Raw genomic sequence first — 27,280 nt, forward strand, 5'->3', positions numbered from 1 at the left:
GAGAGAAAGAAAGAGAAAGAGAGAAAGAAAGAGAAAGAGAGAAAGAAAGAGAAAGAGAAAGAGAGAGAGAGAGAGAGAGAGAGAGAGTGTGTGTGTGTGTGTGTGTTTTCAAAGCAAACTAATAAAAAACTCCAAGAGAAGAATGATAGAATAAGGGAATGAGTTTGATTTTAAAATTACATTTTACTTGTCAATAGAAGGTTATTTCGTTTGTACAGAAGGTTCCTCAAAAAATATTTTTCCACAACCCATTACTGTACATTAACCAGAGATTCATTAATATGAATCCTGGATCCAGTGACAACAACCAAACAAGTCTTAATTAAAAATCACCTCCTTTCCTTTAGAACTATTACTGTTTTACCATATTTTCAGTGTACCTCGGAACTAAATTTTTAAGGTTTTATACTTTTACAAGTTTTTCTATCTAAGAGAATACACCAGTAGTTGTTCTATAATTTTTCCAATTGAGTGACAATTACCCACCACACTGAGGAGGAAACTTCTTCCTTATGAAAGCTACAGACACCTGAAGAATAAGATGAACTTTGAACAAGTCACTTAATTCCAGCAACATCTGAGAAAAGGGTCCAGCTGGGTAAAGGTGATGTAGGAATTCTGGCAGAAGACACCCTAACGATTCTACCAGAATGACAATAGCAACTGGAGCATAAAATGGCAGGATTATATATAATGAGAACATATAACCAAAGTGGTACAAAAATTTTATATAGCGAGAACAAAGAGCCATCCAAAATGCTAGTAGAAGTCACATCATCATCTGGGACTGCAAAGATGTAGGTTCAAACTTGGAGCATTGCAGGCACATGAGGTAAACAGACCACCAGCAAGTACCAGGCAAGGGGGAAAAATATTTCCAACCTTACTAAGGCTGTCGTGAGAAAAGCATACATGCTAGGCCACTTCCTTTGCAACTGTGAACCCCCCTTTCCCCAAACTGGAATAATGAGCTGAAGAACTGAAAGCAACATGAACATAAGGCATGGAAACCAAACTGTTCAAGGCAGTTGAAAAAAAAAAAAATACTGTATCGGTTCCCGGATGACACCAGTGGTCGCTTTTTGCAGCTCCTGCACCCTACAGTACTTTCACCTCAACATCTTTAATGTTCCTTGATCACCCTTAACATACATTCCAGATAGACAAAAGAATAAACTGACACTCAGTAAAAGCAGAGAAAGTAAATTAAATAAAAAAAACATAATACTGAGCTGGATTTCCGAAAGAAGACCGTGTACTTACCCAACCCTCCGGCATAAAATCAATTAACCATGTAGTAACCCCCTTTAATAGTTTATCAGATTGTATCTGTAACTACACATGAAACAATACTGTAATATATTAAGAACTAAACTTATTCTATATGAAAGAAAATGGAAATTTAATTTGTAAGAAACATTGGATACCAATTCTCTAAATATAAACAGCTGAATTAATAAAATAAGACTTATCACAGCTCTAGCATCTCAAAAGTGTGACTATTGGTAAATAAATCCTACAGCTATTATTCAAGAGGAATTGCGTAAAGTAAGACTACCTACTCCTAAATGACACACAAAAAGCCACTAGACCTGGGATTACTCAGGACAAACATAACCGCATATTTGTGATTCATAGGGTTGTGATGAAACATACAGTATAGTATATCTGCACAGGATACATACAATTCAAGTATACTTGTACATTACAAAAAAAAATCCAACATTTGTATATAAAGCAAAAAATATAAAACCTTGGTCACTTTTCAATAAAACATTCTACAGATCAAAATAATCGTAAGAAAATTAATTGACATATACAATGAACCACACTACCATTTAACCATTGCTAAAATGGCTGCACTTGCAGTATTTAAACAATTTCACAATTTATATATATATATATATATATATATATATATATATATATATATATATATATATATATATATATATATATATATACAGTATTACACACTAATGTGAAGAATCATATAAGACAATTTACCATAATACCATAAATCCTTTGCCAGTACTCCCTTGACATGCTGCTAGTGACAAAATCTATCCACCCAATCATTTTCCCAATCCAAGAAAGCTTGTAGCATTATGGTACACCACTACTTAGAAGACTAAGGTGTAAATGCACCGAAGTTAATAAGGCAAAACACACTTTATTCATTATTCAAGCACAAGCTTTCTTTTTCATAGATAGTATGTTAAACACAAACAACACATGAGAGAGAGAGAGAGAGAGAGAGAGAGAGAGAGAGAGAGAGAGAGAGAGAGAGAGAGAGAGAGAGAGAGAGAGAAAGAGAGTGTTAATTAACTACACAAACTGGTTCATGCAGCAAGCGACATTTATATTGTAGTAATAAATACTTTGTGACACAGAATCCACCATTAGCAATAGTAAAATCAGTACAGTAACTTCCTACTACTTTATATTAATTGATAGCCTTAGCAACAAGGCTAATACATGAGTGTGTAACAAGCAATACTTGTTAGAAGACAGACATCTATAAGCTTCAGCTTTAAAAAAAGAGCTAATTGTCCTAATTAATTAAGTTAGATCATACATATAGGTATCAATATACCACCAACATTTTGGTAGCAACTTGCCTCTTTTTCTGACAGCACTGACTTAAATTGACAATAAAAAAATTTCTTCATAAAACTACCTAAAATATGGAAAAAAAATTATAAAATCTTTTAATATGCAAAAACTTAAGTGATGTTTTTCATGACCACATAATTAAAACTGCCAATCAATATTGACAAAGCAACTTATACCTCTGTAGATAAAAGAACATCGAAACCTTTGGTGTATCAGAGGAATAGTGACGGCTAAGAAACTCAAGAGCAACTAGATGAACGTTTTCATGGAAATACTAGTAGACATTTTCAAAATGACTATCCATGTTAAAAGTAGGCATCACAAGGCTGTAAGGTATGGTTTAAGGGATAAATCAACACATGCAGATCAACAATAATCTATATTCTCTTACTAGTAATGACTAATCAAGACCAAATGTCAAATAAGTTTGAGAAAACTTGAAAAATCTATTTACAAACAGCTAAATGTAGATCATGACCAACATCCGATTCCCCACTATGACGACTAGGCAAGCACAGCTACCAACAAGGCATTGCACAGCATCCAACCAACAACGTAATTTACAATTTCCACTTGAAAGCATCTTGGTCAATGATCCTGCCAGGCATGTAAAATTTCTTGATCAACAATGTACAGTACAGTTTGGATATCCACAGTGCACCTCTATAATCTAATATGTACCAGCACCACCATGGAAACCTTGGACACTGACAGTACAGTATATCGTGTGAATATTAAGCATAACAAGTACTAACCATGGCAATTCAACAACTGCCATATCAAGTTTATGTGTTGGCAGTACTTAAAGCTCAAAATTTATTCTTTATGACAGACACCTCTTAACATTAAAAAATACTTAACTCGGTGCTATTATTTGCACACTCGTGAAGATACTAATAAAGTTGAAAAACTACCAGATAAAACTATACTGTACCAGATTTGTGTCAGTGAATCAAGCTCGAAGTTAAGCCACACCATCACTACATGACTATCATGTCAACAAGAAAGCAACATGGTGATGATTGAAACAGCTTATCATAGGACAGTATATAAGACGTAAAGAATTACTTAACTATCTATAAAGGTCATAAGGTCATTCGAGAGGCACTTTATATAAAGCCAAAATGCTTAAACCTGAAAAATTATAGTGATTATAGGTATTAATGTACTGTACATCCTTTTCATGTTCAATCCTTGATTGTTGATCTATTAAGAGTACTTTAATGATTAACTAAAATGCTGACAACCAGTGAAAACCCTCATTAAAGATTCCTGCAATGTAGTCAAAAGACAAGTACTGTAGAAATGTCAAAGTATATAAACCAACTGGTTAAATATGTTCCCTTCAAATTATATGATGCAAAATGGATAAGCAACAAATTGACTCGCTCACAGTAAACAAGACAACCTAATGTATATATAAAATGTTTCTTAAAATACAAGCAGTTCTAGAAACTAACAGCAAGATTTACACAGTCCACAAGATATGAGTAAGAGAAAATTCAAAGGCATTTCACAACTGCCTGAAACGATGACCAACTGTCTAAAAGCAAACAACATACTCTTTGTAGTTACCATCCTTGATGACACCCAGCATTTTTTCACATTTACCAATGCCACCCACCATTCGCAATATCATCTTAAAATCTATCACTCTTTATGGAAGACCTAAAAAGTAATCAAGTACTAGTTTGACTCACAGCATCACTTGCCAAAGCAATGTATGTGTTGTATTAATTAAGAGCCCACTAAATTATTCCATCACTTGTGATACAAGATGGTCCTTGACACCTACTGCAGGGACCCGGTAATAAGGTGTTAATTTCATCCTGGCAATAAGAGTTAAATTATGTATTTCTAAGTAATCCTAAATCAATTTCCACTTGCAGAGCTCACCTGATCTGTTTCCAATAACAGAAACTATTCAACCTCACACAACCATATGCACAAACGCACATTGGTATCAGCAGAGTTTAGTTTTGTATCAACTACTTAGCGAAGGAAATACCCAAAACAACCAGTAATGCTACCACCAAGAGTAAGTGATAATGTATGCTTAACTGAATTAGGCAACCATATCCTAAGAAAGTACAAGAACAGTAAAAAAAAAAAAAAATTAATCATAAGGGGAAAAAAATTAATCCATCTTACAAAGAGATAAATAGAAAGTCTCAACAAATACCATTAGACAAGTTGCAACCAAAAAGATACTTAAATTGGGACAGATACCATGATTAATTTTAGGACCCTGCTCTTTCTTTCTAACATCCTCCTGACTCCTAATATCACCACCTTACTAGGAGTTTAGCTTCCATCAAGGGTGAAAATGCACCAACCACCTAAATTCATACTGTATGAAAGCAAGGCATCAAACAATTATAGAATAAAATACCTTTTTAACAAGAATCCTGTTGCCATCCTGTAAATAAAGCAAAATAAGATCACAACAAAGTAAACTCATGAGTCCCCGGGAAATTTCTACAGGAAGATTAGTCAAAATTCACACTGATATAGCATAAGGTATTTGTAAAAAAAAAAAAAAAAAACATGAGATAAAATAAAAAGGAATATCCTTGAAAAATTGCAAATGAAAACAAACTTGCATTCAATCCCAACATTAATTTTTCTCTTTAGGAAGTACTCAACCTCAAACTAGAGAAATGGGGAGGAGGGGATCAAGAAAAACAAAGGGGTCAAGACATGTATGAAAAAAACAAGATGCACTATAATCTTCACCAAATATGAACGGAGTCTGTCTTGAGACATCTTGGTTACATTAAAGTTCTTGTAAAAAAAAAAAAAAAATCAATTGAAACATTGAAACTGCAAAGCCCAAATTCTGCAAATGCTTTTACCCTTTAAAAAAAATTGATAATGAATTCATAGTTTCAATATCTATTCATCTAAAACCCACATTCATAATTTTTCAGTTTTAAGTCTATCTTTTGAATAAGTTTTTAATATTATCCCAAAGAAAACTATCCTAAAGCTAATCTGCAAAATAATCAACATAACACAGCATTATCTTAAATGCAATCTTCACGGAATACCATGGGTAATTTTCTACAATCATCCAAACACGATTTAGTCTCCGGTGTCACAAATTACATTTACCATGAGATGCATGTTACACAAATAGTTTAGATATTCTATCCCAACTCCTGAGATTTCTTTACTCAATAAAAGAGAATTATCACGGTCACAATATGAGTGGAAGTTTAGTAGCTCACACTTAATAACAGGAAGATGATCACCAAAAACTTCCTGTAGAAAAATACAGACAAACCCAACCTTAATAAAAATGTACCTGCAGATTAAAAACATGTGCAAATAAAAGCCCTACATGTTGTAATGTACTTATAGGATTTACACAGTAAACTTCTTAATGGATGCTATCTTCGACATATTCAATTGCACCTGGTAACAAAATGTTGAGGAATGAATCTACTACTAACGATAAGTATTTCTGGTGAAGAGGTTTTGAGAGAGAGAGAGAGAGAGAGAGAGAGAGAGAGAGAGAGAGAGAGAGAGAGAGAGAGAGAGAGAGAGAGAGATAAAATATACGATGTATACCTTATACAGTATACTAGTATTGGTTGTATGTGCAAGGTAGTAAGTCAGTTTACAAAATCCACTGAATGTTGTGCCTTTTAGGAATTTTTCGTGCTTACAATCTGCCAGCTCTAGTGAAAGGTTATTTGTCAGTAGAGAATCAACAATCATGTCTCATTCAAGAAAGCTTGCTTGCTAGTACTTTTAAAAACTACATACTGTACTGTATTGTAAACACAATGTTTCCTGAAAAATGTTATTTTTATTAATAAAATAAATTTTTGAATATACTTACCCGATAATCATGTAGCTGTCAACTCCGTTGCCCGACAGAATTCTATGGAGGGATACGCCAGCTATCACAATACTAGAAGGGGGTGTACTTACCAGCGCCACCTGTGGCCAGGTACTCAAGTACTTCTTGTTGACACCTCCTCAATTATTCCTCGGTCCACTGGTTCTCTCTGGGGAGGAAGGGAGGGTCAATTAAATCATGATTATCGGGTAAGTATATTCAAAAATTTATTTTATTAATAAAAATAACATTTTTCAATATTAAACTTACCCGATAATCATGTAGCTGATTCACACCCAGGGAGGTGGGTGAAAACCAGTGTACAAGATTAAAGGATAGCTAAGTATCCCATATTTCATATAACAGTTATCTCAAATAACAATGAAATAATAAGTACCTGGTAAGGAAGTCGAATAGAACCGTTACTCTGCCTCTTTATTTAAAGTTCGTCTTCCTTACTGAGCGCAGCGTTCCTCTTGGAGGCTGAATCAACCCAAAGGTGCCAAAGTACACGGGGATGCAACCCCTACTAAAGGACCTCTACCAAACCTTTAACCCAGGCGCTTCTCAAGAATGAATAGACCACCCGCCAAATCCAAGGATGCGGAAGGCTTCTTAGCCTACCGTAACAACCATAAAAACAACAATAAAAGTATTCAAGAGAAAGGTTAAAAAAGGTTATGGGATTAAGGGAATGTAGTGGCTGAGCCCTCACCTACTACTGCACTCGCTGCTACGAATGGTCCCAGGGTGTAGCAGTTCTCGTAAAGAGACTGGACATCTTTCAGATAAAATGATGCAAACACTGACTTGCTCCTCCAATAGGTTGCATCCATTATGCTCTGCAGAGAACGGTTTTTATTAAAGGCCATCGAAGTAGCTACAGCTCTTACTTCGTGGGTCCTTACCTTCAGCAATGCAAGGTCTTCCTCCTTTAAGTGAGAATGTGCTTCTCTGATCAGAAGCCTTATATAATACGAAAGCCCATTCTTGGACATGGGTCTCGAGGGTTTCTTGATGGCACACCATAAGGCTTCTGACTGTCCTCGAATAGGTTTAGACCTCTTAAGATAATATTTGAGAGCTCTGACAGGGCAAAGAACTCTCTCTAGTTCATTACCTACCATGTTGGAGAGGCTAGGTATTTCGAACGATCTAGGCCAAGGACGTGAAGGAAGCTCGTTCTTTGCTAGGAATCCAAGCTGAAAAGAACATGTTGCAGATTCGGTTGTGAAACCAATGTTCTTGCTGAAGGCATGAACCTCACTGACTCTCTTAGCTGTTGCAAGGCAAACGAGAAAAAGAGTCTTGAGGGCAAGGTCCTTGAAGGAAGCTGACTGGAGAGGTTCGAACCTAGATGTCATAAGGAACCTTAAGACTACGTCTAGATTCCAGCCTGGAGTGGAAAGACGACGTTCTTTAGACGTCTCAAAAGACTTGAGAATGTCTTGAAGGTCCTTGTTGGAAGACAGGTCCAAACCTCTGTGGCGGAGAACTGAAGCCAACATGCTCCTATATCCTTTAATCGTAGGTGCTGAAAGGGATCTCTCATTCCTAAGATGTAGAAGGAAGTCAGCTATTTGGATCACAGAGGTATTGGTAGAGGATATTGAATTGGCTCTACACCAGCTTCGGAAGACCTCCCACTTAGACTGGTAGACTCTACGAGTGGAAACTCTTCTAGCTCTGGCAATCGCACTGGCTGCCTCCTTCGAAAAGCCTCTAGCTCTAGCGAATCTTTCGACAGTCTGAAGGCAGTCAGCCGAAGAGCGTGGAGGTTTGGGTGCAACCTGTCTACGTGAGGTTGACGTAGAAGGTCCACTCTTAGAGGTAGAGTCCTGGGGAAGTCGACTAGCCATTGAAGTACCTCTGTGAACCATTCTCTTGCAGGCCAAAGGGGAGCAACCAGCGTCAGCCGTGTCCCTTCGTGCGAGACGAATTTCTGCAGAACTTTGTTTATTATCTTGAACGGAGGGAATGCGTACAGGTCGAGATGGGACCAGTTCAGAAGAAAAGCATCCACATGAACTGCTGCAGGGTCTGGAACAGGGGAACAATACAGCGGAAGTCTCTTGGTTATGGAGGTGGCAAACAGATCTATGGTAGGTTGACCCCACAAGGTCCAAAGTCTGTTGCACACACTCTTGTGGAGGGTCCATTCCGTGGGAATGACCTGATTCCTTCTGCTTAGGCGATCCGCTGAAACATTCATATCGCCCTGGATGAACCTCGTGACCAGAGTGAGGTTTAGACCTCTTGACCAAATGAGGAGGTCCCTTGCGATCTCGTAAAGGCTCCTCGAATGGGTCCCTCCTTGCTTGGAGATGTAAGCCAAGGCTGTGGTGTTGTCTGAGTTCACCTCCACCACTTTGCCTAGCAGGAGGGACTTGAAGTTCAACAGGGCTAGATGAACTGCTAGCAGTTCCTTGCAGTTGATGTGGAGTAATCCTTGTTCCTCGTTCCACACTCCCGAGCATTCCCGTCCGTCCAAGGTTGCACCCCAGCCCGAGTCCGATGCATCTGAGAAGAGATGAAGATTGGGGGTCTGAATGGCCAATGATAGACCCTCCTTGAGAAGGAGATTGTGCTTCCACCACAGGAGAGTGGTCTTCATCTCTTGGTTGATAGGGATAGAGACTGCTTCTAGAGTCGAGCCCTTGTCCCAATGAGCTGCAAAATGGAATTGAAGAGGGCGGAGGTGGAGTCTTCCTAGCTCGACAAACAGGGCCAGTGATGAGAGGGTCCCTGTGAGACTCATCCACTGTCTCACTGAGCAATTGCTCCTCTTCAGCATGCTCATGATGCACTCTAGGGCTTGGCTTATCCTGGGGGCCGATGGAAAAGCCCGAAAATCCTGACTCCGAATCTCCATTCCCAGGTACACAATGGATTGGGAGGGAATGAGTTGAGATTTCTCTATATTGACTAATAGACCTAGGTCTCTGATTAAGTCTAAAGTCCAATTGAGGTTCTCCAGACAACGACGACTCGTGGAGGCTCTCAACAGCCAGTCGTCTAGGTAGAGGGAGGCTCTGATGTTCGACAAGTGTAGGAATTTTGCTACATTCCTCATCAGATGAGTAAAGACCATAGGAGCTGTGCTTAGGCCAAAACACAGGGCTTGGAACTGATAGACAACCTTTCCGAAAACGAATCTCAGGAAAGGTTGGGAGTCTGGATGAATGGGAACGTGAAAGTATGCATCTTTCAAGTCCAACGAGACCATCCAGTCCTCCTGTCTGACCGCTGCTAAGACCGACTTGGTCGTCTCCATCGTGAACGTCTGCTTGGTGACATACTCGTTGAGAGAGCTGACGTCCAGCACCGGTCTCCAACCTCCTGTCTTCTTGGCCACAAGAAAGAGACGGTTGTAGAAGCCCGGGGATTGATGGTCCCGGACTATAACCACTGCCTTCTTCTGCACAAGTAGCGACACCTCCTGTTGCAATGCTAGCCTCTTGTCCTCTTTGTAGTTGGGAGAGAGGTTGATGGGCGATGTGGTCAGAGGTGGTTTGAGGCAGAATGGAATCCTGTAACCGTTCCTCAGCCAACTGACAGACTGTGCGTCTGCACCTCTCTTCTCCCAGGCTCGCCAGAAGATCTTGAGTCTGGCTCCTACTGTTGTCTGGAGAAACGGAGAGTCAGTTCTTTCCCTTAGATGTCCTGGATCCTTTCCTAGACTTGCTCCTGTGAGAGTCTGGACGGGAGCTTCCTCGGCTGGGGGCTCTACCACGAAAGGGCGGTATGAACCTCGTAGCAGGGGTATCAGCCACTGGGGAGCGATAAGTCTTGGGGACTGAGGTGGCAACCTTAGACTTACGAGCCGATGAGGCTACAAGATCGTGCGTATCCTTTTGTATCAGGGCAGCAGACAAATCCTTAACTAGCTCTTCGGGAAAGAGGAACTTCGAGAGCGGAGCAAAAAGGAGTTGTGACCGTTGGCAAGGTGTAATGCTGGCGGAAAGGAAGGTACACAGTTGTTCCCTTTTCTTCAACACCCCTGATACAAACAACGACGCTAGCTCGCCCGATCCATCTCTGATGGCCTTATCCATGCAGGACATTAATAGCATGGCAGAATCTTTGTCCGCAGGAGAGGTTTTCTTGCTGAGGGCCCCCAGGCACCAGTCGAGAAAGTTGAACATTTCAAATGCTCTGAACATCCCTTTCAGTAAGTGATCCAGGTCTGAGAAGGTCCAACAAACCTTCGAGCGTCTCATAGCAGTTCTCCGAGGCGAGTCCACCAGACTTGAGAAGTCAGCCTGGGCAGAGGCAGGTACTCCCAAGCCTGGTGCTTCCCCTGTGGCATACCAAACGCTCGCTTTCGAAGTGAGCTTCGTTGGAGGGAACATGAAGGAAGTCTTGCCAAGGTGTTGTTCAGACTGCAGCCACTCCCCTAAGATCCTTAAAGCCCTCTTAGAGGATCTAGCTAGGACAAGCTTAGTATAGGAGGACTTAGCTTGTTGTACGCCCAGCGAAAACTCAGATGGCGGAGAGCGGGGAATAGCAGAGACAAAATGGTCTGGGTAAATCTCCCTGAGTAGAGCCAAGACCTTACGAAAATCAATAGACTGTGGAGAAAGCTTGGATTCGTCCACGTCTGATGAGGGATCAAGGTGTGCCTCCTCATCATCCGACACCTCATCACCAGAGTGTAGCGAAGAGATCGGACAAGAATGCTGAACCGCAGAGTCAGAACGGGTAGGAACAATAACAGTGGTTTCCTCTTCCAGTAACTGTTGAGGGAAAACCTGAGGCTCAGACTGCAAAGGCTGAACAACAGACGAAGCAGAAGGAAGGCGCATGGGTGAAGGAGGTTGACTCCTAGCAAGAGAGGTTGAACCCAAGGATTGCGCTTGCTGAGCTGAGGACGGAGGCGGAGTAGCACGTTCCTGTTCCTGTGAGATGAGCGGAGCATGATGAGGTTGAGGCTGCGCAGAACAAGGTAAAGTTCTCGCAAGCTGAGGCTCCTGAGGCGCAAGTCCAGGGTGTAGAGGAGCTTGCCTTGAGGAGGGTTGAGCTCGCTGCAGCGATGGCTGAGCAGACTGACTCATGGACGGGAGAGGTTGTTGTACCCCAACCGAGAGTTGCACCACTGGTGGAGCAGCAAGGGGAGGCGGAGGAAGAGTGGAATAACCCTCCTGATCCCAAAGTAAAGGTTGCCTTAAAGAAGGCTGAGGCTGAACACCACTGGGAACAGCGAACTCAGAAAGTGGTTCAACATCGTACGCCTGGCAGATGGTGCTGCGACCAGGCGGAGCGAGCGCAGGCGGGGCGAGCGCAGGCGGAGCGAGAACAGGCGGAGGGAGTGTAGGCGGAGGCGGAGGTGCAACACTCTCAGCCCGACACTCACGCATCAAGTCCGAAAGCTGAGCTTGCATGGACTGAAGCAGAGTCCACTTGGGATCGGCAGAAACGAAAGTAGACTGAGGTAAAGCCTTAACAGTCGAGCTCTGTTGTGGCAGAACCTTACTCCTCTTGGGCGGAGTACAGTCGACAGATGACTGAGGCGAGTCAGAGCTGAGCCAATGACTGCAACCTGGCTGAGCACTCGCGGACTGGACTCTACGTTTAAGCGGTCTCGAGACCTGAGACCAACGTTTCTTGCCTGACAGTTGATCAGCGGACGAGAATAAGACGGGCTCAATCGTCTGCAGGTGGGAGTGACGGTCTTTGGAAGACACGCCCGCAACCACCGAGGATAGTTCTGTGCGCCTAACAAGGCCTGCCGAACCCTTATGCCCTTCGACATTGCTTCTCCCCTGGGCATGGGAGCTTGCAAGAGGTCCCGGACTGGGAGGACGACTGGCTCGCACAGAAAAATCCTCACGCACCACACTGGCACTAACACTAGCACTTGGCACTGCACCGACACTAGCACTTGGCACTGCACCGACACTAGCACTCGTCACAGCACTGGCACTAACTCCACCCACTGCACTCTTGACCTTCAGTTCTTTAACTTCGGCCATCAGAGACTTATGGTCACTTACCACTGACTCTACTTTATCGCCTAAAGCCTGAATAGCACGCAAAACAACTGACATATCAGGCGGAGGGCACACAGTAGGTTCGGGGGTAGCCACTACAGGGGTAGGAAAAGGTAGGGGATCATGAGGTGAGGAAAACATTGAAGAGTGAGAAGAACTCCTCCTAACTCTACCTCTCTCTAACTTAGTTGAATATTTTAAAAGACGGACAAATTCCAATTCCGAAAGTCCGGCGCATTCCTCACATCGATTTTCTAACTGACAGGGCCTGTCCCTACAGTCAGAACAAGCGGTGTGAGGATCTACCGAGGCCTTCGGAATACGCCTATTGCAAGACCTACATCGTCTATGGGAGGGGGCTTGCGAAATGTCAGACATCTTGTAATCCAAAGAGTTAGCCAAAGGGGGATCCAAAAACAAGCAAAAATCGTTAACCGTTATATCAGTACTATATAAAAGCTATCTAGCTAATATAAGAAGGTTTCCAGTAAAGCGACAGCCGTTAATCTGAGAGAATACTTCACCAAATATCCGTGAATAAACTCGAAGACCATAAGCGTATCCCAGAACGTCTTGCCGGAAACACGACAGAGGAATAATTGAGGAGGTGTCAACAAGAAGTACTTGAGTACCTGGCCACAGGTGGCGCTGGTAAGTACACCCCCTTCTAGTATTGTGATAGCTGGCGTATCCCTCCATAGAATTCTGTCGGGCAATGGAGTTGACAGCTACATGATTATCGGGTAAGTTTAATATTGAAAAAAATACAAATAAAATGCATAAACTAATGTTTAAATATTTCAAATATACTGTAAAACATATAATAAACAATTCCCCATTGCCTACTCAGCTTTGAAAAATATCAGATACCTAGTTTTCAACCTAACCTGCAATCAAAACCTTTGAAAAACAGATGGAAAAAAATTCAAAACTAAAATGAGTTCAGTAAAAAGATAAAACATCTCATGAGTTAGTAATCTCTCATGCCATGCCACTGATGCCCTTGACATGCTGGGCCTATTGTTAAAGGCTGTCAAGTCTTATATTCACAATAGTTTGTTTTAGAAAAGTCAAAAGACCATTCCATCTTACCCCAACAGAATAGCTTGAGCCACAGTCCATTTCCTTAATCTAAGATTAGGATAATTCATTGCATATCTAGCCCAAACATGTTCTAGTACTGTATATGCATAACAATTTGCACCTGATACAAATGGTCAGAATGTACCTGTATAAACAACCAAGTTCATTTTTTAGCATGTGTGTATCAATGTCTACTTGAACTATACAATTTCTGAACTCAAGTCGACTGCAATCTGGACTATGACAAATAACAATTGGTGGCGAGAGATTACCAGCCACCCATTGAGATACTACCTTTGACTGTCAAGACAGTACTTCATTGGATCCTTCTCTCTGGTTACGGTTCACTTACCCTTTGCCTACATATACACCGAATAGTCTGGCCTATTCTTTACAGATTCTCCTCTGTCCTCATACACCTGACAACACTGAGATTACCAAGCAATTCATCTTCATCCAAGAAGTTAACTACTGGATTGGAATTGTTCATTGGCTACTTTCCTCTTGGTAAGGGTAGAAGATGACAAATTCGAAGATAATTTGTATTTTTCCTAACCATACAAACCTTAGCTATTTACACAGGGTTTACCTTTTAGCGCAGCTGAAATGACGAGCCAATAGTTTTAACGAGGGTTAATTACCCCCGCGCTAGTTAGCGGGGGGTGGGGAAGGGTAGCTTGCTACCCCTCCCTCCTCCACACACCGGTGACTTGCTTCACTTCACTTAGAGGTAGGACTTGACTTGGGGGTCAGGGATGGCGGGCACATGTGTAAATAGCTAAGGTTTGTATGGTTAGGAAAAATACAAATTATCTTCGAATTTGTCATTTGTTCCGTAACCGAAATACAAACAACGCTATTTACATAGGGTGACTTACCCCTTAGGAAGGGTGGAAAGTCCCCAGCCTTACTGACTTCGGCTTGCCCGGGGGCTCGATCCCTCAGTGAGCAGCACTAGAGAGAGGGAGCCCCTGTACCTCACAAGTTCCTAGCATCGCTAGGAACGAGTGACCTACATAAGCAGTGTGAGGAGGAGTGTGTGACTCGTCCTATGAAGTTGACCTTGAGACCTTCAGATAGGAATTCTAGGATAGGACGTTCCCAATACCACCTCGTCAGGGTATGGGAGACGCAACAGTATTAAGCTTAATACTAGGAGCACAAAGAAGCATGGGTTACCTGCAGAGGTCGAGGTCAGCTATGCGAGGACCAGGATGCTGCTTCCCCAAGAGAGGGGAGAATGAAGAAAGTAGTAAGGGTCAGACATACTCTTTCATTCACGCAGACTAAGACCGGGTAACAACGCCCTCAACCTACTGCTACTTGTCCAAAAAGGAGCCTGAGGTTAGACCAGCAGTTGTGCAGCCACCACAGGGCCGATAGAAAACGTATCGAGGCTCCTGTGGGTCACGTCTTGCAGGTAGTGGGCTGTGAAGGTCGTTTGACGCTTCCAGACCCCAGCTTGAAGTACCTGCGTCACAGAGAAGTTTCTCTTGAAGGCCAGGGATGTAGCAATACCCCTGACATCGTGGGCCCGAGGGCGACGTGACGGAGTTGGGTCATGATTCAGGGCATGGTGGATAACCCTTCGAATCCAAGCTGAGATGGTGTTCCTGGTGACCCTCCTCTTAGTCCTGCCTGTGCTCACAAACAAAGCTCGCACTTGAGGACGGACTGCAGCCGTTCTCTTCAAGTAGTGCCTCAGACACCTCACTGGACATAGTAGCAACTGGTCTGGGTCGCTTGTTACAGAACGGAGACTCGCGATCCTGAAAGAGTCGAACCGAGGATCCGGCACTCCAGGATTCTGAGTCTTGGCAACAAACTCAGGGACGAACCTGAACGTTACCTCCCCCCATCCCCTTGAATGGGCGATGTCGTACGAGAGACCATGAAGTTCACTGACCCGCTTGGCCGAAGCCAAGGCGAGTAGGAAAGCCGTCTTCCAAGACAGGTGGCGATCGGAGGCCTGGCGTAATGGCTCGAAGGGAGGTCTCTTAAGAGACCTGAGGACTCGAACCACGTTCCAAGGAGGGGGTCTCACTTCCGACTGGGGGCAGGTAAGCTCATAGCTACGTATGAGTAAAGAGAGTTCTAGCGATGAAGAAATATCCACGCCCTTCAATCTGAAGGCCAAGCTTAAGGCTGAGCGATAGCCTTTCACTGCCGAGACAGAAAGGCGCATTTCTTCCCGCAGATACACGAGGAAGTCCGCTATTGCTGGAATAGTGGCATCGAGTGGAGAAATACCCCTTCCACGACACCAACCACAAAAGACTCTCCACTTTGCTTGGTAGACTCCCTCAAAGGACCTTCGCAGGTGCCGAGACATTCTTTCCGCAACCTGATGCGAAAAGCTTCTCTCCGCGAGGAGACGCTGGATAGTCTCCAGGCGTGAAGCCGAAGCGAGGCTACGGCCCTGTGAGGGACGCCGGAGTGGGGTTGTCTGAGAAGCTCGTGTCGTTGAGGAAGCTCCCTCGGGAGTTCCGTCAGTAGCTGCAGAAGGTCCGGAAACCATTCCGCGTGATGCCATAGCGGAGCTACCAGAGTCATCGAACAGTTGACCGATAGTCTGGTCCTGTTGAGCACCCTTCTCATCAGACAGAACGGTGGGAAGGCGTACACGTCAATGTTGTCCCATCGTTGCTGGAAAGCATCTTGCCAGAGTGTCTTGGGGTCCGGGACTGGGGAGCAGTAAAGGGGCAGCTTGAAGTTCAAGACTGTCGCGAACAAGTCCACAGTCGGGGAACCCCACAAAGTCAGGACTTTGTTGGCTATCTGAGGATCCAAAGACCACTCGGTACTCACTATCTGCGAAGCCCTGCTCAGACTGTCGGCGAGCACATTCCTCTTGCCAGGAATGAAGCGAGCTGATAGTGTTATCGAGTGGGTTTCGGTCCACCTCAGAAAGGTCGACGCGTGTCCTGTGAAAGGACAGGTGGCGCGGCGCGTTCACGAGCAGGAACTGGAAGATCGCTGGCGCGTTGGCGAACATGTGTTTTTGACACGCGCAGCATGATGTTGCGTAGCCACAGGATCAGGCAGATGGTGAGCAGGGAGCTCAGCATGAACTGTAGGATGGTCAGAGACCGCAGGGCGATGGTCCTCAAATGAGCGCTGACGCTCAGAAGAGAGCTGACGAGCAGGAGAGCGCTGGCGAGGAGGGCGAACATCAGGAGAGTGCCGACGAGCAGGAGTGTCTTGACGAGCAGGAGAGCGCTGACGATCAGGAGAGCGCTGACGATCAGGAGAGAGCTGACGATCAGGAGAGCGCTGACGAGCAGGAGAGCGCCTGTGCGCTAGCACTGCTCGTGGAAGGGAAGGATCCCTTAGCCCCGAAGGGACCGTTGCCCGTCGGGTGACGAGTTCTCCAGAAGGCGAAGATCTGGCAGGAGTTGGTGAACGGTCTGCAAAGAGGTCCAAGGAAGACGGAGCTGTAGGTTGAGGCTGACGAGGAGAGTCCCCCTCGGAGGAAGACCCAAAAAGGCGCCTCTTAACACCCTTGTAAGGGGAAGGGAGGCCCTTGCGGCGTAGCGGACGGTGAGCCTTACGGCGGAGGCGGCCTCGGGGGAGATCGTCGGGACCATCGGTCCTCCAAAGGGGAGTCTCCGTCAAAGCACTTCCCTCAGAAGGAAGCTGAGCAGCAGCAGAGACCAAAGGACTCACTTCCCCCTTCGAAGGATGTACGGAAGGGGGAGGAGAGCCTTTAGCACCATCATCCGCAACAGCACCTGTGGCGGATAGCCCAGCCACATCCGAGGCCTCTGTCACCACGACGTCGACAATAGACAGAGGGTCTACCTCTGCTACCGCCGGCGACTGCTTAACAGCGGCCCCCAACGAGACAAGGTCAATAAAAGCGACACTGGAGGGCAAGCCCTTAAGCCCCAGGGACGACCAAATCTGTAAAAGATCATCATTGGTTAAGGCATTATCAATAACCTCCCCCGGAGGAGGAGGGGGAACTGCCTCGCTATGGGAGGCGACACCCTCTCCCCCACCCAAGGTCGGGAAACAGAACTAGGGCCTGCGCTGCCACTCGGCCGACTCTCCTTAGGAGGCGGACAAGGGGGAGCTTCGGAGGAGGTTTGGGCGGCGGAAGAAGAGTCCCGAGAACCTTCCTCCTTCAAGGCTAACCCCGAAGGAGAACTGTCTCTCTTGAACTTCTTCTTACGCCGACGGCCAAACCTCTCCCACTGGGAGGCAGACCACTCCCTGCACTCACGGCACATGTTCTCCTGGTCACACCGTCGGCCCCGACATTGAGGGCAAAGGGTGTGCGATCCGTAGATACGTCCGACATGAAAGTCCCACAAGGACGACCGGCAACTCCAGGGCATGTACGCATTGTAAAGAAATAATAATGAAGGTCAACTTCCAACCAACACACACGCTGTAAAGAAAAAGCAGAAAATTAAAGGCCGTCACAAGGATGATGAGCAGACACGTCTGATCACCGCCGAGCCAAAAGTGAAGTGAGGCAAGTCACCGGTGTGTGGAGGGGGGGAGGGGTAGCAAACCCTTCCCCACCCCCCGCTAACTAGTGCGGGGGTAATTAACCCTCGTTAAAACTATTGGCTCGTCATTTCAGCTGCGCTAAAAGGTAAACCCTATGTAAATAGCGTGGTTTGTATTTCGGTTACGGAACAAAGACTCTTTAGCCATGGTAAGGGTAGAAGAGACTCTTTAGCCATGGTAAGCAGCTCTTCTAGGAGAAGGACACTCCAAAATCAAACCATTGACCTCTAAGTCTTGGGTAGTGCCATAGCCTTTGTACCATGATCTTCCCTTGTCTTGGATTAAAGTTCTCTTGCTCGAGGGTACATTCAGGCACACTATTCAATCTAATTTCTCTTGTTTTATTAAACTTTTTATAGTTTATATATCAAATATTTATTTTAATGTTACTGTTGTTAAAATATTTCCTTTTTCCTTGTGTCCTTTCCTCACTGGGTTTACTTTCCTTGTTGGGGCCCCTGGGCTTATAGCATCCTGCTTTTCCAACTAGGGTTGTAGCTTAGAAAGTAATAATAATAATAATCAATCATAATAATAAAAGCTCCAGTCAGGCCTGGGTAGTGGGGAGCCTCAAGATATTAACTGGGTTGAGATGTCCACATTAAGTACGATCAACATAAGCTAACCAAGTAGCATCAACACTTAGCATACTGGTAGTTATAGCATCAACAATGTACCCTAGTTGATATTATTTCCGATTTAAGCGCCACTGGCTCAACTTAATACAACTTAACCCCTATAGGGTATTTTACAATCGAATATGATAGCCAAACTAAAGTAATTTTATATATATATATATATATATATATATATGTACCCATATTTCTTTCAACTATAAAGGCAAAATATAGCCTAAATCTCAAAAGATACTGTGATAGGCAACTACGGTACCCTGAACACCTAAGGCCAGCTATGAATTTTGCAATGCAAATACAGCACCACAACCAACCTAACAGAATCCCTAAACTATGTCTATTTCTAGGCTACTTGCATGTTGGGTATATTTCTATGGGCCTGAGGTCAAACGGCTGTGGCTATACCTAGACAACAGAATTCATCTTGGTAAAGATCAAACTTATCTAGGCAGCTCTTTTAAGACGACACTCCAAAATTAAACCATTGTTCTCTAGTCTTGGGTAGTGCCATAGCCTCTGTACCATGGTCTCCCACTGTCTTGGGTTAAAAGCTATCTTGCTTGAGGATACACTCAGGCACACTATTCTATCAGTCTCCTTATTTCCTTTCATCACTCTTGCTGCATACATATCTTCTCTTATATTCATTTCATTGCGTTAGAGGTTCTTTTTTAGTATTTAACCAAGAATTGGTAATGTTATTCCACTATGTAAATGTGTTTGTAGTACCTCAAGTTCACAAATTACAGCCCAATTTCCATAAATCCATATCCTCCAGTTTTTGAACATCTTAACAGGTTTGCTGAAGGTAATAATCTGGTCCCAAGTTTGTCATTTGGCTTTCCTAAATGCCTGGGAGCATGTGATGGCCTAATCACAATCTCAATTGCTGTATAGTAATCATTCGATTGTGGTCAGGAAGTTCGTATGATTAATCACAAGGTCCTTGTTTTCAAACTCACAGTTAGGAGTAGGTGGGTCCTAGCATCATTATTGAATTTTTAAGTAACAGATTGCAAAGATGTTGACGGGCACCATTGTAAGTACAGTACAGGAATGTGATATCTGGTGTTCTTCCTCAGGGTAGTGTTCTTGTCCCGTTACTTTTCATACTACAGTATATACGCAACACGAGGTTAGGCCTAGAAAACAAGCTTGTTGCATATGCCGATGATGCTAATCTCACTTCATCAATTCCATATCCAGAATGTTGATCTGGGGTTGCTGAATTTCTTATTAGAGATCTAGCTAAAATTAATGCATGGTGCAAATTATGGGGCATAAAGATGAACTCTAACAAAACTCAAATTACGGTACGATTGTAAGCAGGATGAGGACAATGGCTCCTCAACATCCAGATGTCAGTACTGATGTTTTCTCAACACTGTAAGACTTAAAAATTTAGGCGAGCCTCAATACCAAATTTATTTTTGAGAAACACATTCGGCCTGTCTTCTTAAATTGCACAAAAAATCGGCTTGAGAAAATCTAAGATTTTCAGTGATGTATGTACAGTATTCTGGAGAAGTGTTTCAATTTTTCATTCTGCCTTAATTCGAGTAGTTTTCCCCTGCCGGGTCTTCAGCTGATGAATCTTATCTAATTTGTTGGACAACTTACGGTCTATTAAATTTCTTATTCCTGATCTTTATATTAATCTCTGGCACTGTCGTTCAGTTGGTTTGTTAAGCATGTTACACAAGATTTTTCATAATTCTGACCATCCTTTGCAATCAGACCTTCCCGGATAGTACCATCCTGTTTATAATACTAGGCATGCAGTTTAGTCTAATAGTCATGCCTTCTCCATCATGAGGCTCAATTTTAAATTTTTATTCAAGCTGTGGAATAATCTTCCTAATCAGGCAGTTGAATCGGTAGAACTTTTATAAGTTCAAACTTACAGCGAATGTTTTTGTTGAAGAGGCTGACATGTTTCTTTTTATAGTTTGTTTATGAAACATCCATTTTAATTGCTTTTCACTTCTCATATACTGTACGTAGTTTATTTCCTTAATTCCTTTCCTCACTAGGCTACTCTCTGTTGGAGCCCTTGGGCTTATAGTATCCTCCTTTTCCAACTAGGGTTGTAGCTTAGCTAGTAATAATACTAATAGAAGACTCGCCAAATACCACTCGCTATGTAAAGGCCATTTCAAAAAGCATCAATTGCATTACAAGCTTACCTGAGTCACACCAGACATTTTTCTACTCAATTATAGCAACCACTCGAAGGCTGTGGTTGTTTCCAGGTCACTTTCTTTATTCCCAACCTCCCATCCTGAGAAGGATGATAGTAAATATTGTGCAGTACTTTATCTAGTATTTTAACACTTAATTCAGGCCACCAAGTTACTCTTAAAATTTATTGACATTTCTTTATTTATTAACCCCATTCAGAAAATGATAGAATACCACTTCTTCAGATGAACAATGCTGAAAATATACAGGGAGGTTTCAAAATGTTTTGACAATATAGTACTGTATTTGTTAATTTTTATCAATACTGTACTGTACATGGAACTTCAATGCCAATTTAAAACTGTTGCTTATTCCTACGCGGATACAAACTTCCGAGTCATTAAAATAGGTTGCTCCTGGTCTCGTTTTCTACCACCAGACAATCAAAGGGAGGAGGGGTTTGGTTGCATTGTGGTGGGTTGCTGGGAGGCCCCACTGCGTGACACCGATATGCACTCTTGGATGGCTTACTTCACTTTTCTTCTGGTCATTGTGCTAAGATGAGGCACCCCTCCTCTCTCCTATGATCACAACGTTCACATCCACACTTGAACATCCTTATTGTGCTTAGTGCTTTGTGGCTTTTCCTTCATCACTGTCACTAGCTGTGCTTTCATTGCTTATGAATTACAATTGTTTTAAGGCTAGTACATCTAGCATCAGGATTTCGTGGCCTGCTCATTACAGGTGCCCATGTGGTACATTCATGAATCGGGCTAAAATCGATCAGCACCTTGTTCGTCCCTCATGGCATAACAAAATGTGCTCCGTGGAATCGTCATTAGAGTATTGTAGGGCGTGGCCATCCTCCCAGAGGGCTATCTATCCCACTAAGGGAGATCATTCTCCTTCCTTGCCTTCTTCCAGCAATGCTAAGAAACATAAGCTCATTTCTGCATCAAAATTTATCCCCCACCCTGCTCCTTCGTGTCAAGAGCCCTCCGAGGTTCTAGTCACGGAGGACGGCTACCATAACTAAATCAGTGATTAACATAACATTGTTAATGTCTTGTCACCTATTACTGAGGATGTGAATTGTGATCCCAAGTCAATGCTTGTGACAGATCCTTTGGCTAAAGTTTCTGCGCTCCCCGAACCAGATCTGATCTCAGTACCCTTGTTACCTCATTATTTTATCATGCATAGATCTCCCTCGCCTCACACTAGTCTTATGAGTGGTGAGCCCCATATGGTTGATTATGTCTGGGACGACTTTTCCCTTTTGGAGGAACAGTATCTCCGATAAGAGCGCTGAAACTCTTCCGACCGTTACCGTTCACAGAACCCTTGAGTCTAGACTGCCATTTCTCCTCGTATGGGAGCAGCCTTATTGGAATTTACTTTTTAACCCTTTTACCCCCAAAGGACGTACTGGTACGTTTCACAAAAGCCATCCCTTTACCCCCATGGACGTACCAGTACGTCCTTGCAAAAAAATGCTATAAAAAATTTTTTTTTTTTTCATATTTTTTATTTTTTTTGTGAAAATTCAGACATTTTCCAAGAGAATGAGACCAACCTGACCTCTCTATGACAAAAATTAAGGCTGTTAGAGCAATTTAAAAGAAATATACACCAAAATGTGCTGGGAAAAAAGTAACCCCTTGCGGGTTAAGGGTTGGAAATTTCCAAAAAGCCTGGGGGTAAAAGGGTTAACATTCTCCAACCCGTTCTCGTGAGCCAGGCTTGTCTCATACCCCATGGGGCCCTTGACACCGCTCTTCTCAAGAGTTCTCTAGACTTGTCCCATAACTCGCCAAAACGCTATTTTGAGGCTGGCCGAACCATGTCCAAAACTGCAACTTTTGCCAAACCAAGTTGCTCTAAACTTTTTGTGTCCTTTCCTTCCAAGCCTATCGATAGGAAGTCTATTGTAACTACTAAAACTTTATTACTTCAATACACTTTTTCCATTAACGGGACAGCTCTGAAGAACATTCAAATTAATACTGTAAGTCTGTACATACCGCTGTTCCTACGCTCGATGATACAGCACTCCTCTGCAGGAGGTTCACACCAACAAGTCTGTATGTGCCTCTGTGCCCTCTCGCAATGACATCACTACATGCGCCGCCATTTCAACACGTGATGACATTCCTCCTTCATCACACAATTGCCCGTGTTCAGATCGTGCTACCACTTCTCGGGCACGTATGAGAATGGAACCCCTTCCGTCTTCTATCATCAATTTCACTCCATTACCAAGGTCTCAGTTTATACCACCTTGTACCATGAGTTATTCTAATATCCAACCCGTTGCCTTACCTAGCCACTCTTTCTAGTGCTCTGCCTAATGTCCATAATGTTTCAAAATTTACGCGTTCTCTGGAACGGCAAGAAGGATATTTATAAGATGAATCTTTTCAGGTTCAAGGATGGAAACAAGTCAGGAAGCTTTCCTTTTTCCAAGATCAGCAACCTCTTCTGAAGCAGACAGATAGCCTGCCACAGAGAAAACTTTCTCCTTTCGAAAATTGAGTTCAGAAAAGGTACTTCCTGTTTTGCCCTCACATTCTGCTAGAGATACACACCTTTATGCCAAGCGTGAGCTGACTCCTCCCGGTCTTTCTCCGCCTTATCTTCTCTCCTTTCACCGAATGTTGCAAGGGAAAGGAAGGATTTTCAAAGAAAAGTAAAGAATCCTAACATAAATAGGTTGTAGGTAGTAGGTTGGCCAGGGCACCAGCCCATCCGTTGAGATACTACCACTAGAAAGCTATTGGGTCCTTTGACTGATCAGACAGTAATATATTTGATAACTCTCTCGGGTTACGGTTCAGTTTTACTTTGCCTACACATACACCTAATAATCTGTCCTATTTTTTCCACATTCTCCTCTGTCCGCATACACCCAACAACACTCGAGATTACTCAACAAATCTTCTTTGCTCAAGATGTTAACCACGGCACTATAATTGTTCAGTGGCTACTTTCCTCTTGGTAAGGGTAGAAGAGACTCTTGAGCTATGGTAAGCAGCTCTTCTAGGAGGACACTGCAAAATTGAACGATTGTTCTTTAGCCTTGGGTAATGCCAAACCCTATGTACCATGGTCTTCCACTGTCTTGGATTTGAGTTCCCTTGCTTTAGGGTACATATTGGCAAACTATTCAATCTTATTTCTCTTCTTCTGGCTTTAAGAAGTTTTTATAGTTTATATATGTAAGATCTATTTTAATGTTACTGTTCTTAAAATAATTCATTCTAATTGTCCATTACTTCTGTTGTTTATTTCCTTTCCTCACAGTGCTATTTTTCTCTGTTGGAGCCCTTGGGTTTATAACATAATGCTTTTCCAACTAGGGTTGTATCTTACCTAATAATAATAATAATAATAGCTCATATTTTTTTTGCATATAATATACCTCAGGATTGGATACAATCTCCTACTAAATTCTTTGCTCTACTGATAAAATTCTTACCAAGATGTATGAAAAGAATATTTAGTAATTCATAATAAGATCATAACCATTTAATTGGGAAATTCAAGATTTTGGTGAAAAGAGTATTTTAAGACTTGAGCAAATTCAAGTAAAGCAAATACACTTTACAAAGTCTTCCAGAGGATGTGTTCCACCATAGCAGAGAGGGAAGGGTCACAGGGTGAAGCCCTCATTAGGGACACAACTTAGTCAATCCGATAAGTGGAATGATGTAGCCCTATGCTTTCCCTGTAATACTTGCCAGAACCTGCAGAACAAGGGCACTTTAGCAAAAGGAGGTTCACAGTGGAGGGCAACGTCCAATAACAAGGACACTGCCTTCGGCAAGGCTAGGCTAGGCTGGGGAACCTTAGGCTACAACATAAACCTGTAATTTCATGAGGGCGAGTCAGTGTGTGCAGGAAGCCAAACTAGCCTACACTGAGGCATGGAAAATAGGTTTTAAATTTCCATTTTCTATGCTACAACTGGATTATATCCGAGAAGTTGCGTTTCAAATGGAAAATCTTAACCCATGCACTATCGCTAATAAACAAAAATCTCCCACTAACTCAACAAGGATGCCATATCCTTATTCACTGCAGGGAAAACTTTTCCTGCAGTAATTCCCCTTAACTAGACTGACCCAAGAAATAAATCAATGAGCTTACTCATCGTATAAAGAATTATTTCTGAACGGTGTACGGGTATATTAATATCTTAACTTCAACATTATATCTGTAATCAATTTCTGTTCATTGACTATATACCTTAATCAAATTTCTAAAGGTCTCAATAACCTAGAGTAATTGATGTAGCTGACAAAAGTACTACCAGTTAGGGCCAATGTGGAGGAGATCTGCATTCTAAGTGGACGTCAATCTTCGTCCGTGTACCATGAATTGTAAACATTAAAACCTCACACCCTAAGCTAACCTAGAGGCTCTGCCCTCACTCATTAGCAGCTTTACCCCCCGAATCCCCTACTCTTTTTACTTCCACTGACTTAAGACATATTTTTGCTCGATGAGATGTAATTACAAAGTTCAAATCAATTATTTTTAACCTAACCTAAATCAATCAACAGGTTAAATATGGAAAAATTACTTCCGACGAAACTTTAGACAATACAACACGTCTGGACTGACCATTAGTACCCTGCCAGTCTCAGGTATATCTGTAGACTAGGATCTGCCCTAGAGTAGGTTATTCTATGGTAGCTCAGGGCAATGACAACATATAAGCCAACCCTAATCCTGTGAATATCCTCAAACGTAGTCTACTTAGCCGAGGGTCTCTATCAAGCCCTTCAGCATGGCCCAAAACCTGTCCCAATGCAGTGCCGACGAAAGGGGTCACAGCCCCTTGTCCAAAGAGCAAAACCTCGATCCTTCAACGAGGTCGCGCCTGTCAAAAGACAATGTAGAGGTCATTATACGGTTACTTACCTCGAATACTTTCAGCAGAAACTGCACATACTTTTGTCTCAAACCAAGCGATTTCCCGGCACTTGCTAAAACGAGAACTACTGCTAATACGAGTAAAAAGGGCGGTAACAATAACGTCAATCCAATAGTAGCTAGCGCATCGCCAACCGCCATTATGCTTCCGAAAACTTGAAGTACACTGAAGCGACTGAACGCTGACCAAATCAAAGGCAAAGAATTGTTCGCTACACTGTACTCCATTTAGCACAAAATCTCGCTAACTTTCGGAGACTCAATTGTTATCTCTCTCGCGTGATAGAAAATTCCATAAACTACTCATGATCTTAAATGTTATATTCGATACGTGGAGTATCACCGTAACTCGGATAACTTCAAAATATTATTGAAATTTTAAGAGTCATCCTCATGAATTTTAGTCTTCGCTTGCTAGCTTGTAGCAATATAGCAGTCAGCGGGTGTAGTTTCTATCAAAAACATGACGTCACAGATCTGTAAGTGACGTCAAAATGATATCGTGGATAAGTATATTCTATAAGTATCAGCAAAACGATATTTATTCAACTCATTTATACCAATTTTTATATCATATAATGTTACTTGAAATTTCGGATACATGATTTATTCCTATAGATTCAAATAATCTCAAACTAAACAAGCGGCATAGGTTGCAATACACTTTTATCTATCTATTTCCTGGTTAGATATATCATTTACCTCTGCAGCTGATATTTTTCAGTTTAAACTTAATCGTATATCTTGATTTTGCTGTCTATTCTTCCGATATATTTGTTTTAGTAGGAAAGCGGCTATTTAATCTGAGACAACGTGTGAACGTAAATTGCAGCTAGGAAAACGCACCCTTGATCTCAAGTCAAGGTTGTTTAGCTTATAAATATTTATGCGATTTAATAATGTGACAAGTCATTTAAAAGATTGTGTAAATTAAACTCGCTAAGCTTTTGCCAATATCTCTTATATATCATACAAGTCTCTTAACTAACAGACAATCTGTAGCATTCATAGTACAAACAACAAAATACGAGTACTATTACGTCATGCTATGACGTAATAATTTTTTATTCATCGAAAGTGGTTAAACAATGCAAAATATTGTACATTTAAGAATGATAAAGAAAGTGAAAGTCAAACCAGTTGAATGCCCTTACGTAGTATGTGAATTCGACTTGCTTCATTTCTATTGTAGATGAACTGGTCGCTTCTTTCGTCTAAAAACAAAGAAATGTACTTGTTACGTAACAGACAGGCGACTCCGACCTTGGATTCCATATAATCACCGTATGAACAACGCCCAGAGAATAGCGTAGGTACCGAAACTGTCGCCATAGAGGTTCTGTACTTTAAAAGAAGCTAAATAAACTATTCTTCAGCAGATGTGTTTCGTCGGGAAAGGGCGATCGATGCCGAACAGTCTGTTGTCGCCAGTTCTTGTAAAAGGAATGACAAAGAGTTGGCGAACGCTT

General features: G+C 42.6%; 1 protein-coding gene across 3 annotated transcripts in view; it reads right to left on the minus strand.

Annotated features, from left to right (window-relative positions):
- Positions 1 to 26,054, minus strand: part of Gpat4 (Glycerol-3-phosphate acyltransferase 4) — a 76,610-nt gene extending 50,556 nt beyond the window's left edge. The window contains exons 1-2 of one of the 3 annotated variants that reach the window (XM_068375081.1): positions 25,800 to 26,054; positions 5,009 to 5,035 (exon numbers count right to left, since the gene is read on the minus strand). In XM_068375081.1, the coding sequence (XP_068231182.1) occupies positions 5,009 to 5,035; positions 25,800 to 26,039 (267 nt within the window). In that variant the 5' untranslated portion in view covers positions 26,040 to 26,054. The remainder of the gene's footprint in view (positions 1 to 5,008; positions 5,036 to 25,799) is intronic. The other 2 variants (XM_068375080.1, XM_068375082.1) reach the window with 2 other exon arrangements.
- Positions 26,055 to 27,280: the final 1,226 nt, after the last annotated feature.

This window comes from Palaemon carinicauda, chromosome 6, assembly GCF_036898095.1.
Source record: "Palaemon carinicauda isolate YSFRI2023 chromosome 6, ASM3689809v2, whole genome shotgun sequence".
Classification (NCBI taxonomy): Eukaryota; Metazoa; Arthropoda; class Malacostraca; order Decapoda; family Palaemonidae; genus Palaemon; species Palaemon carinicauda.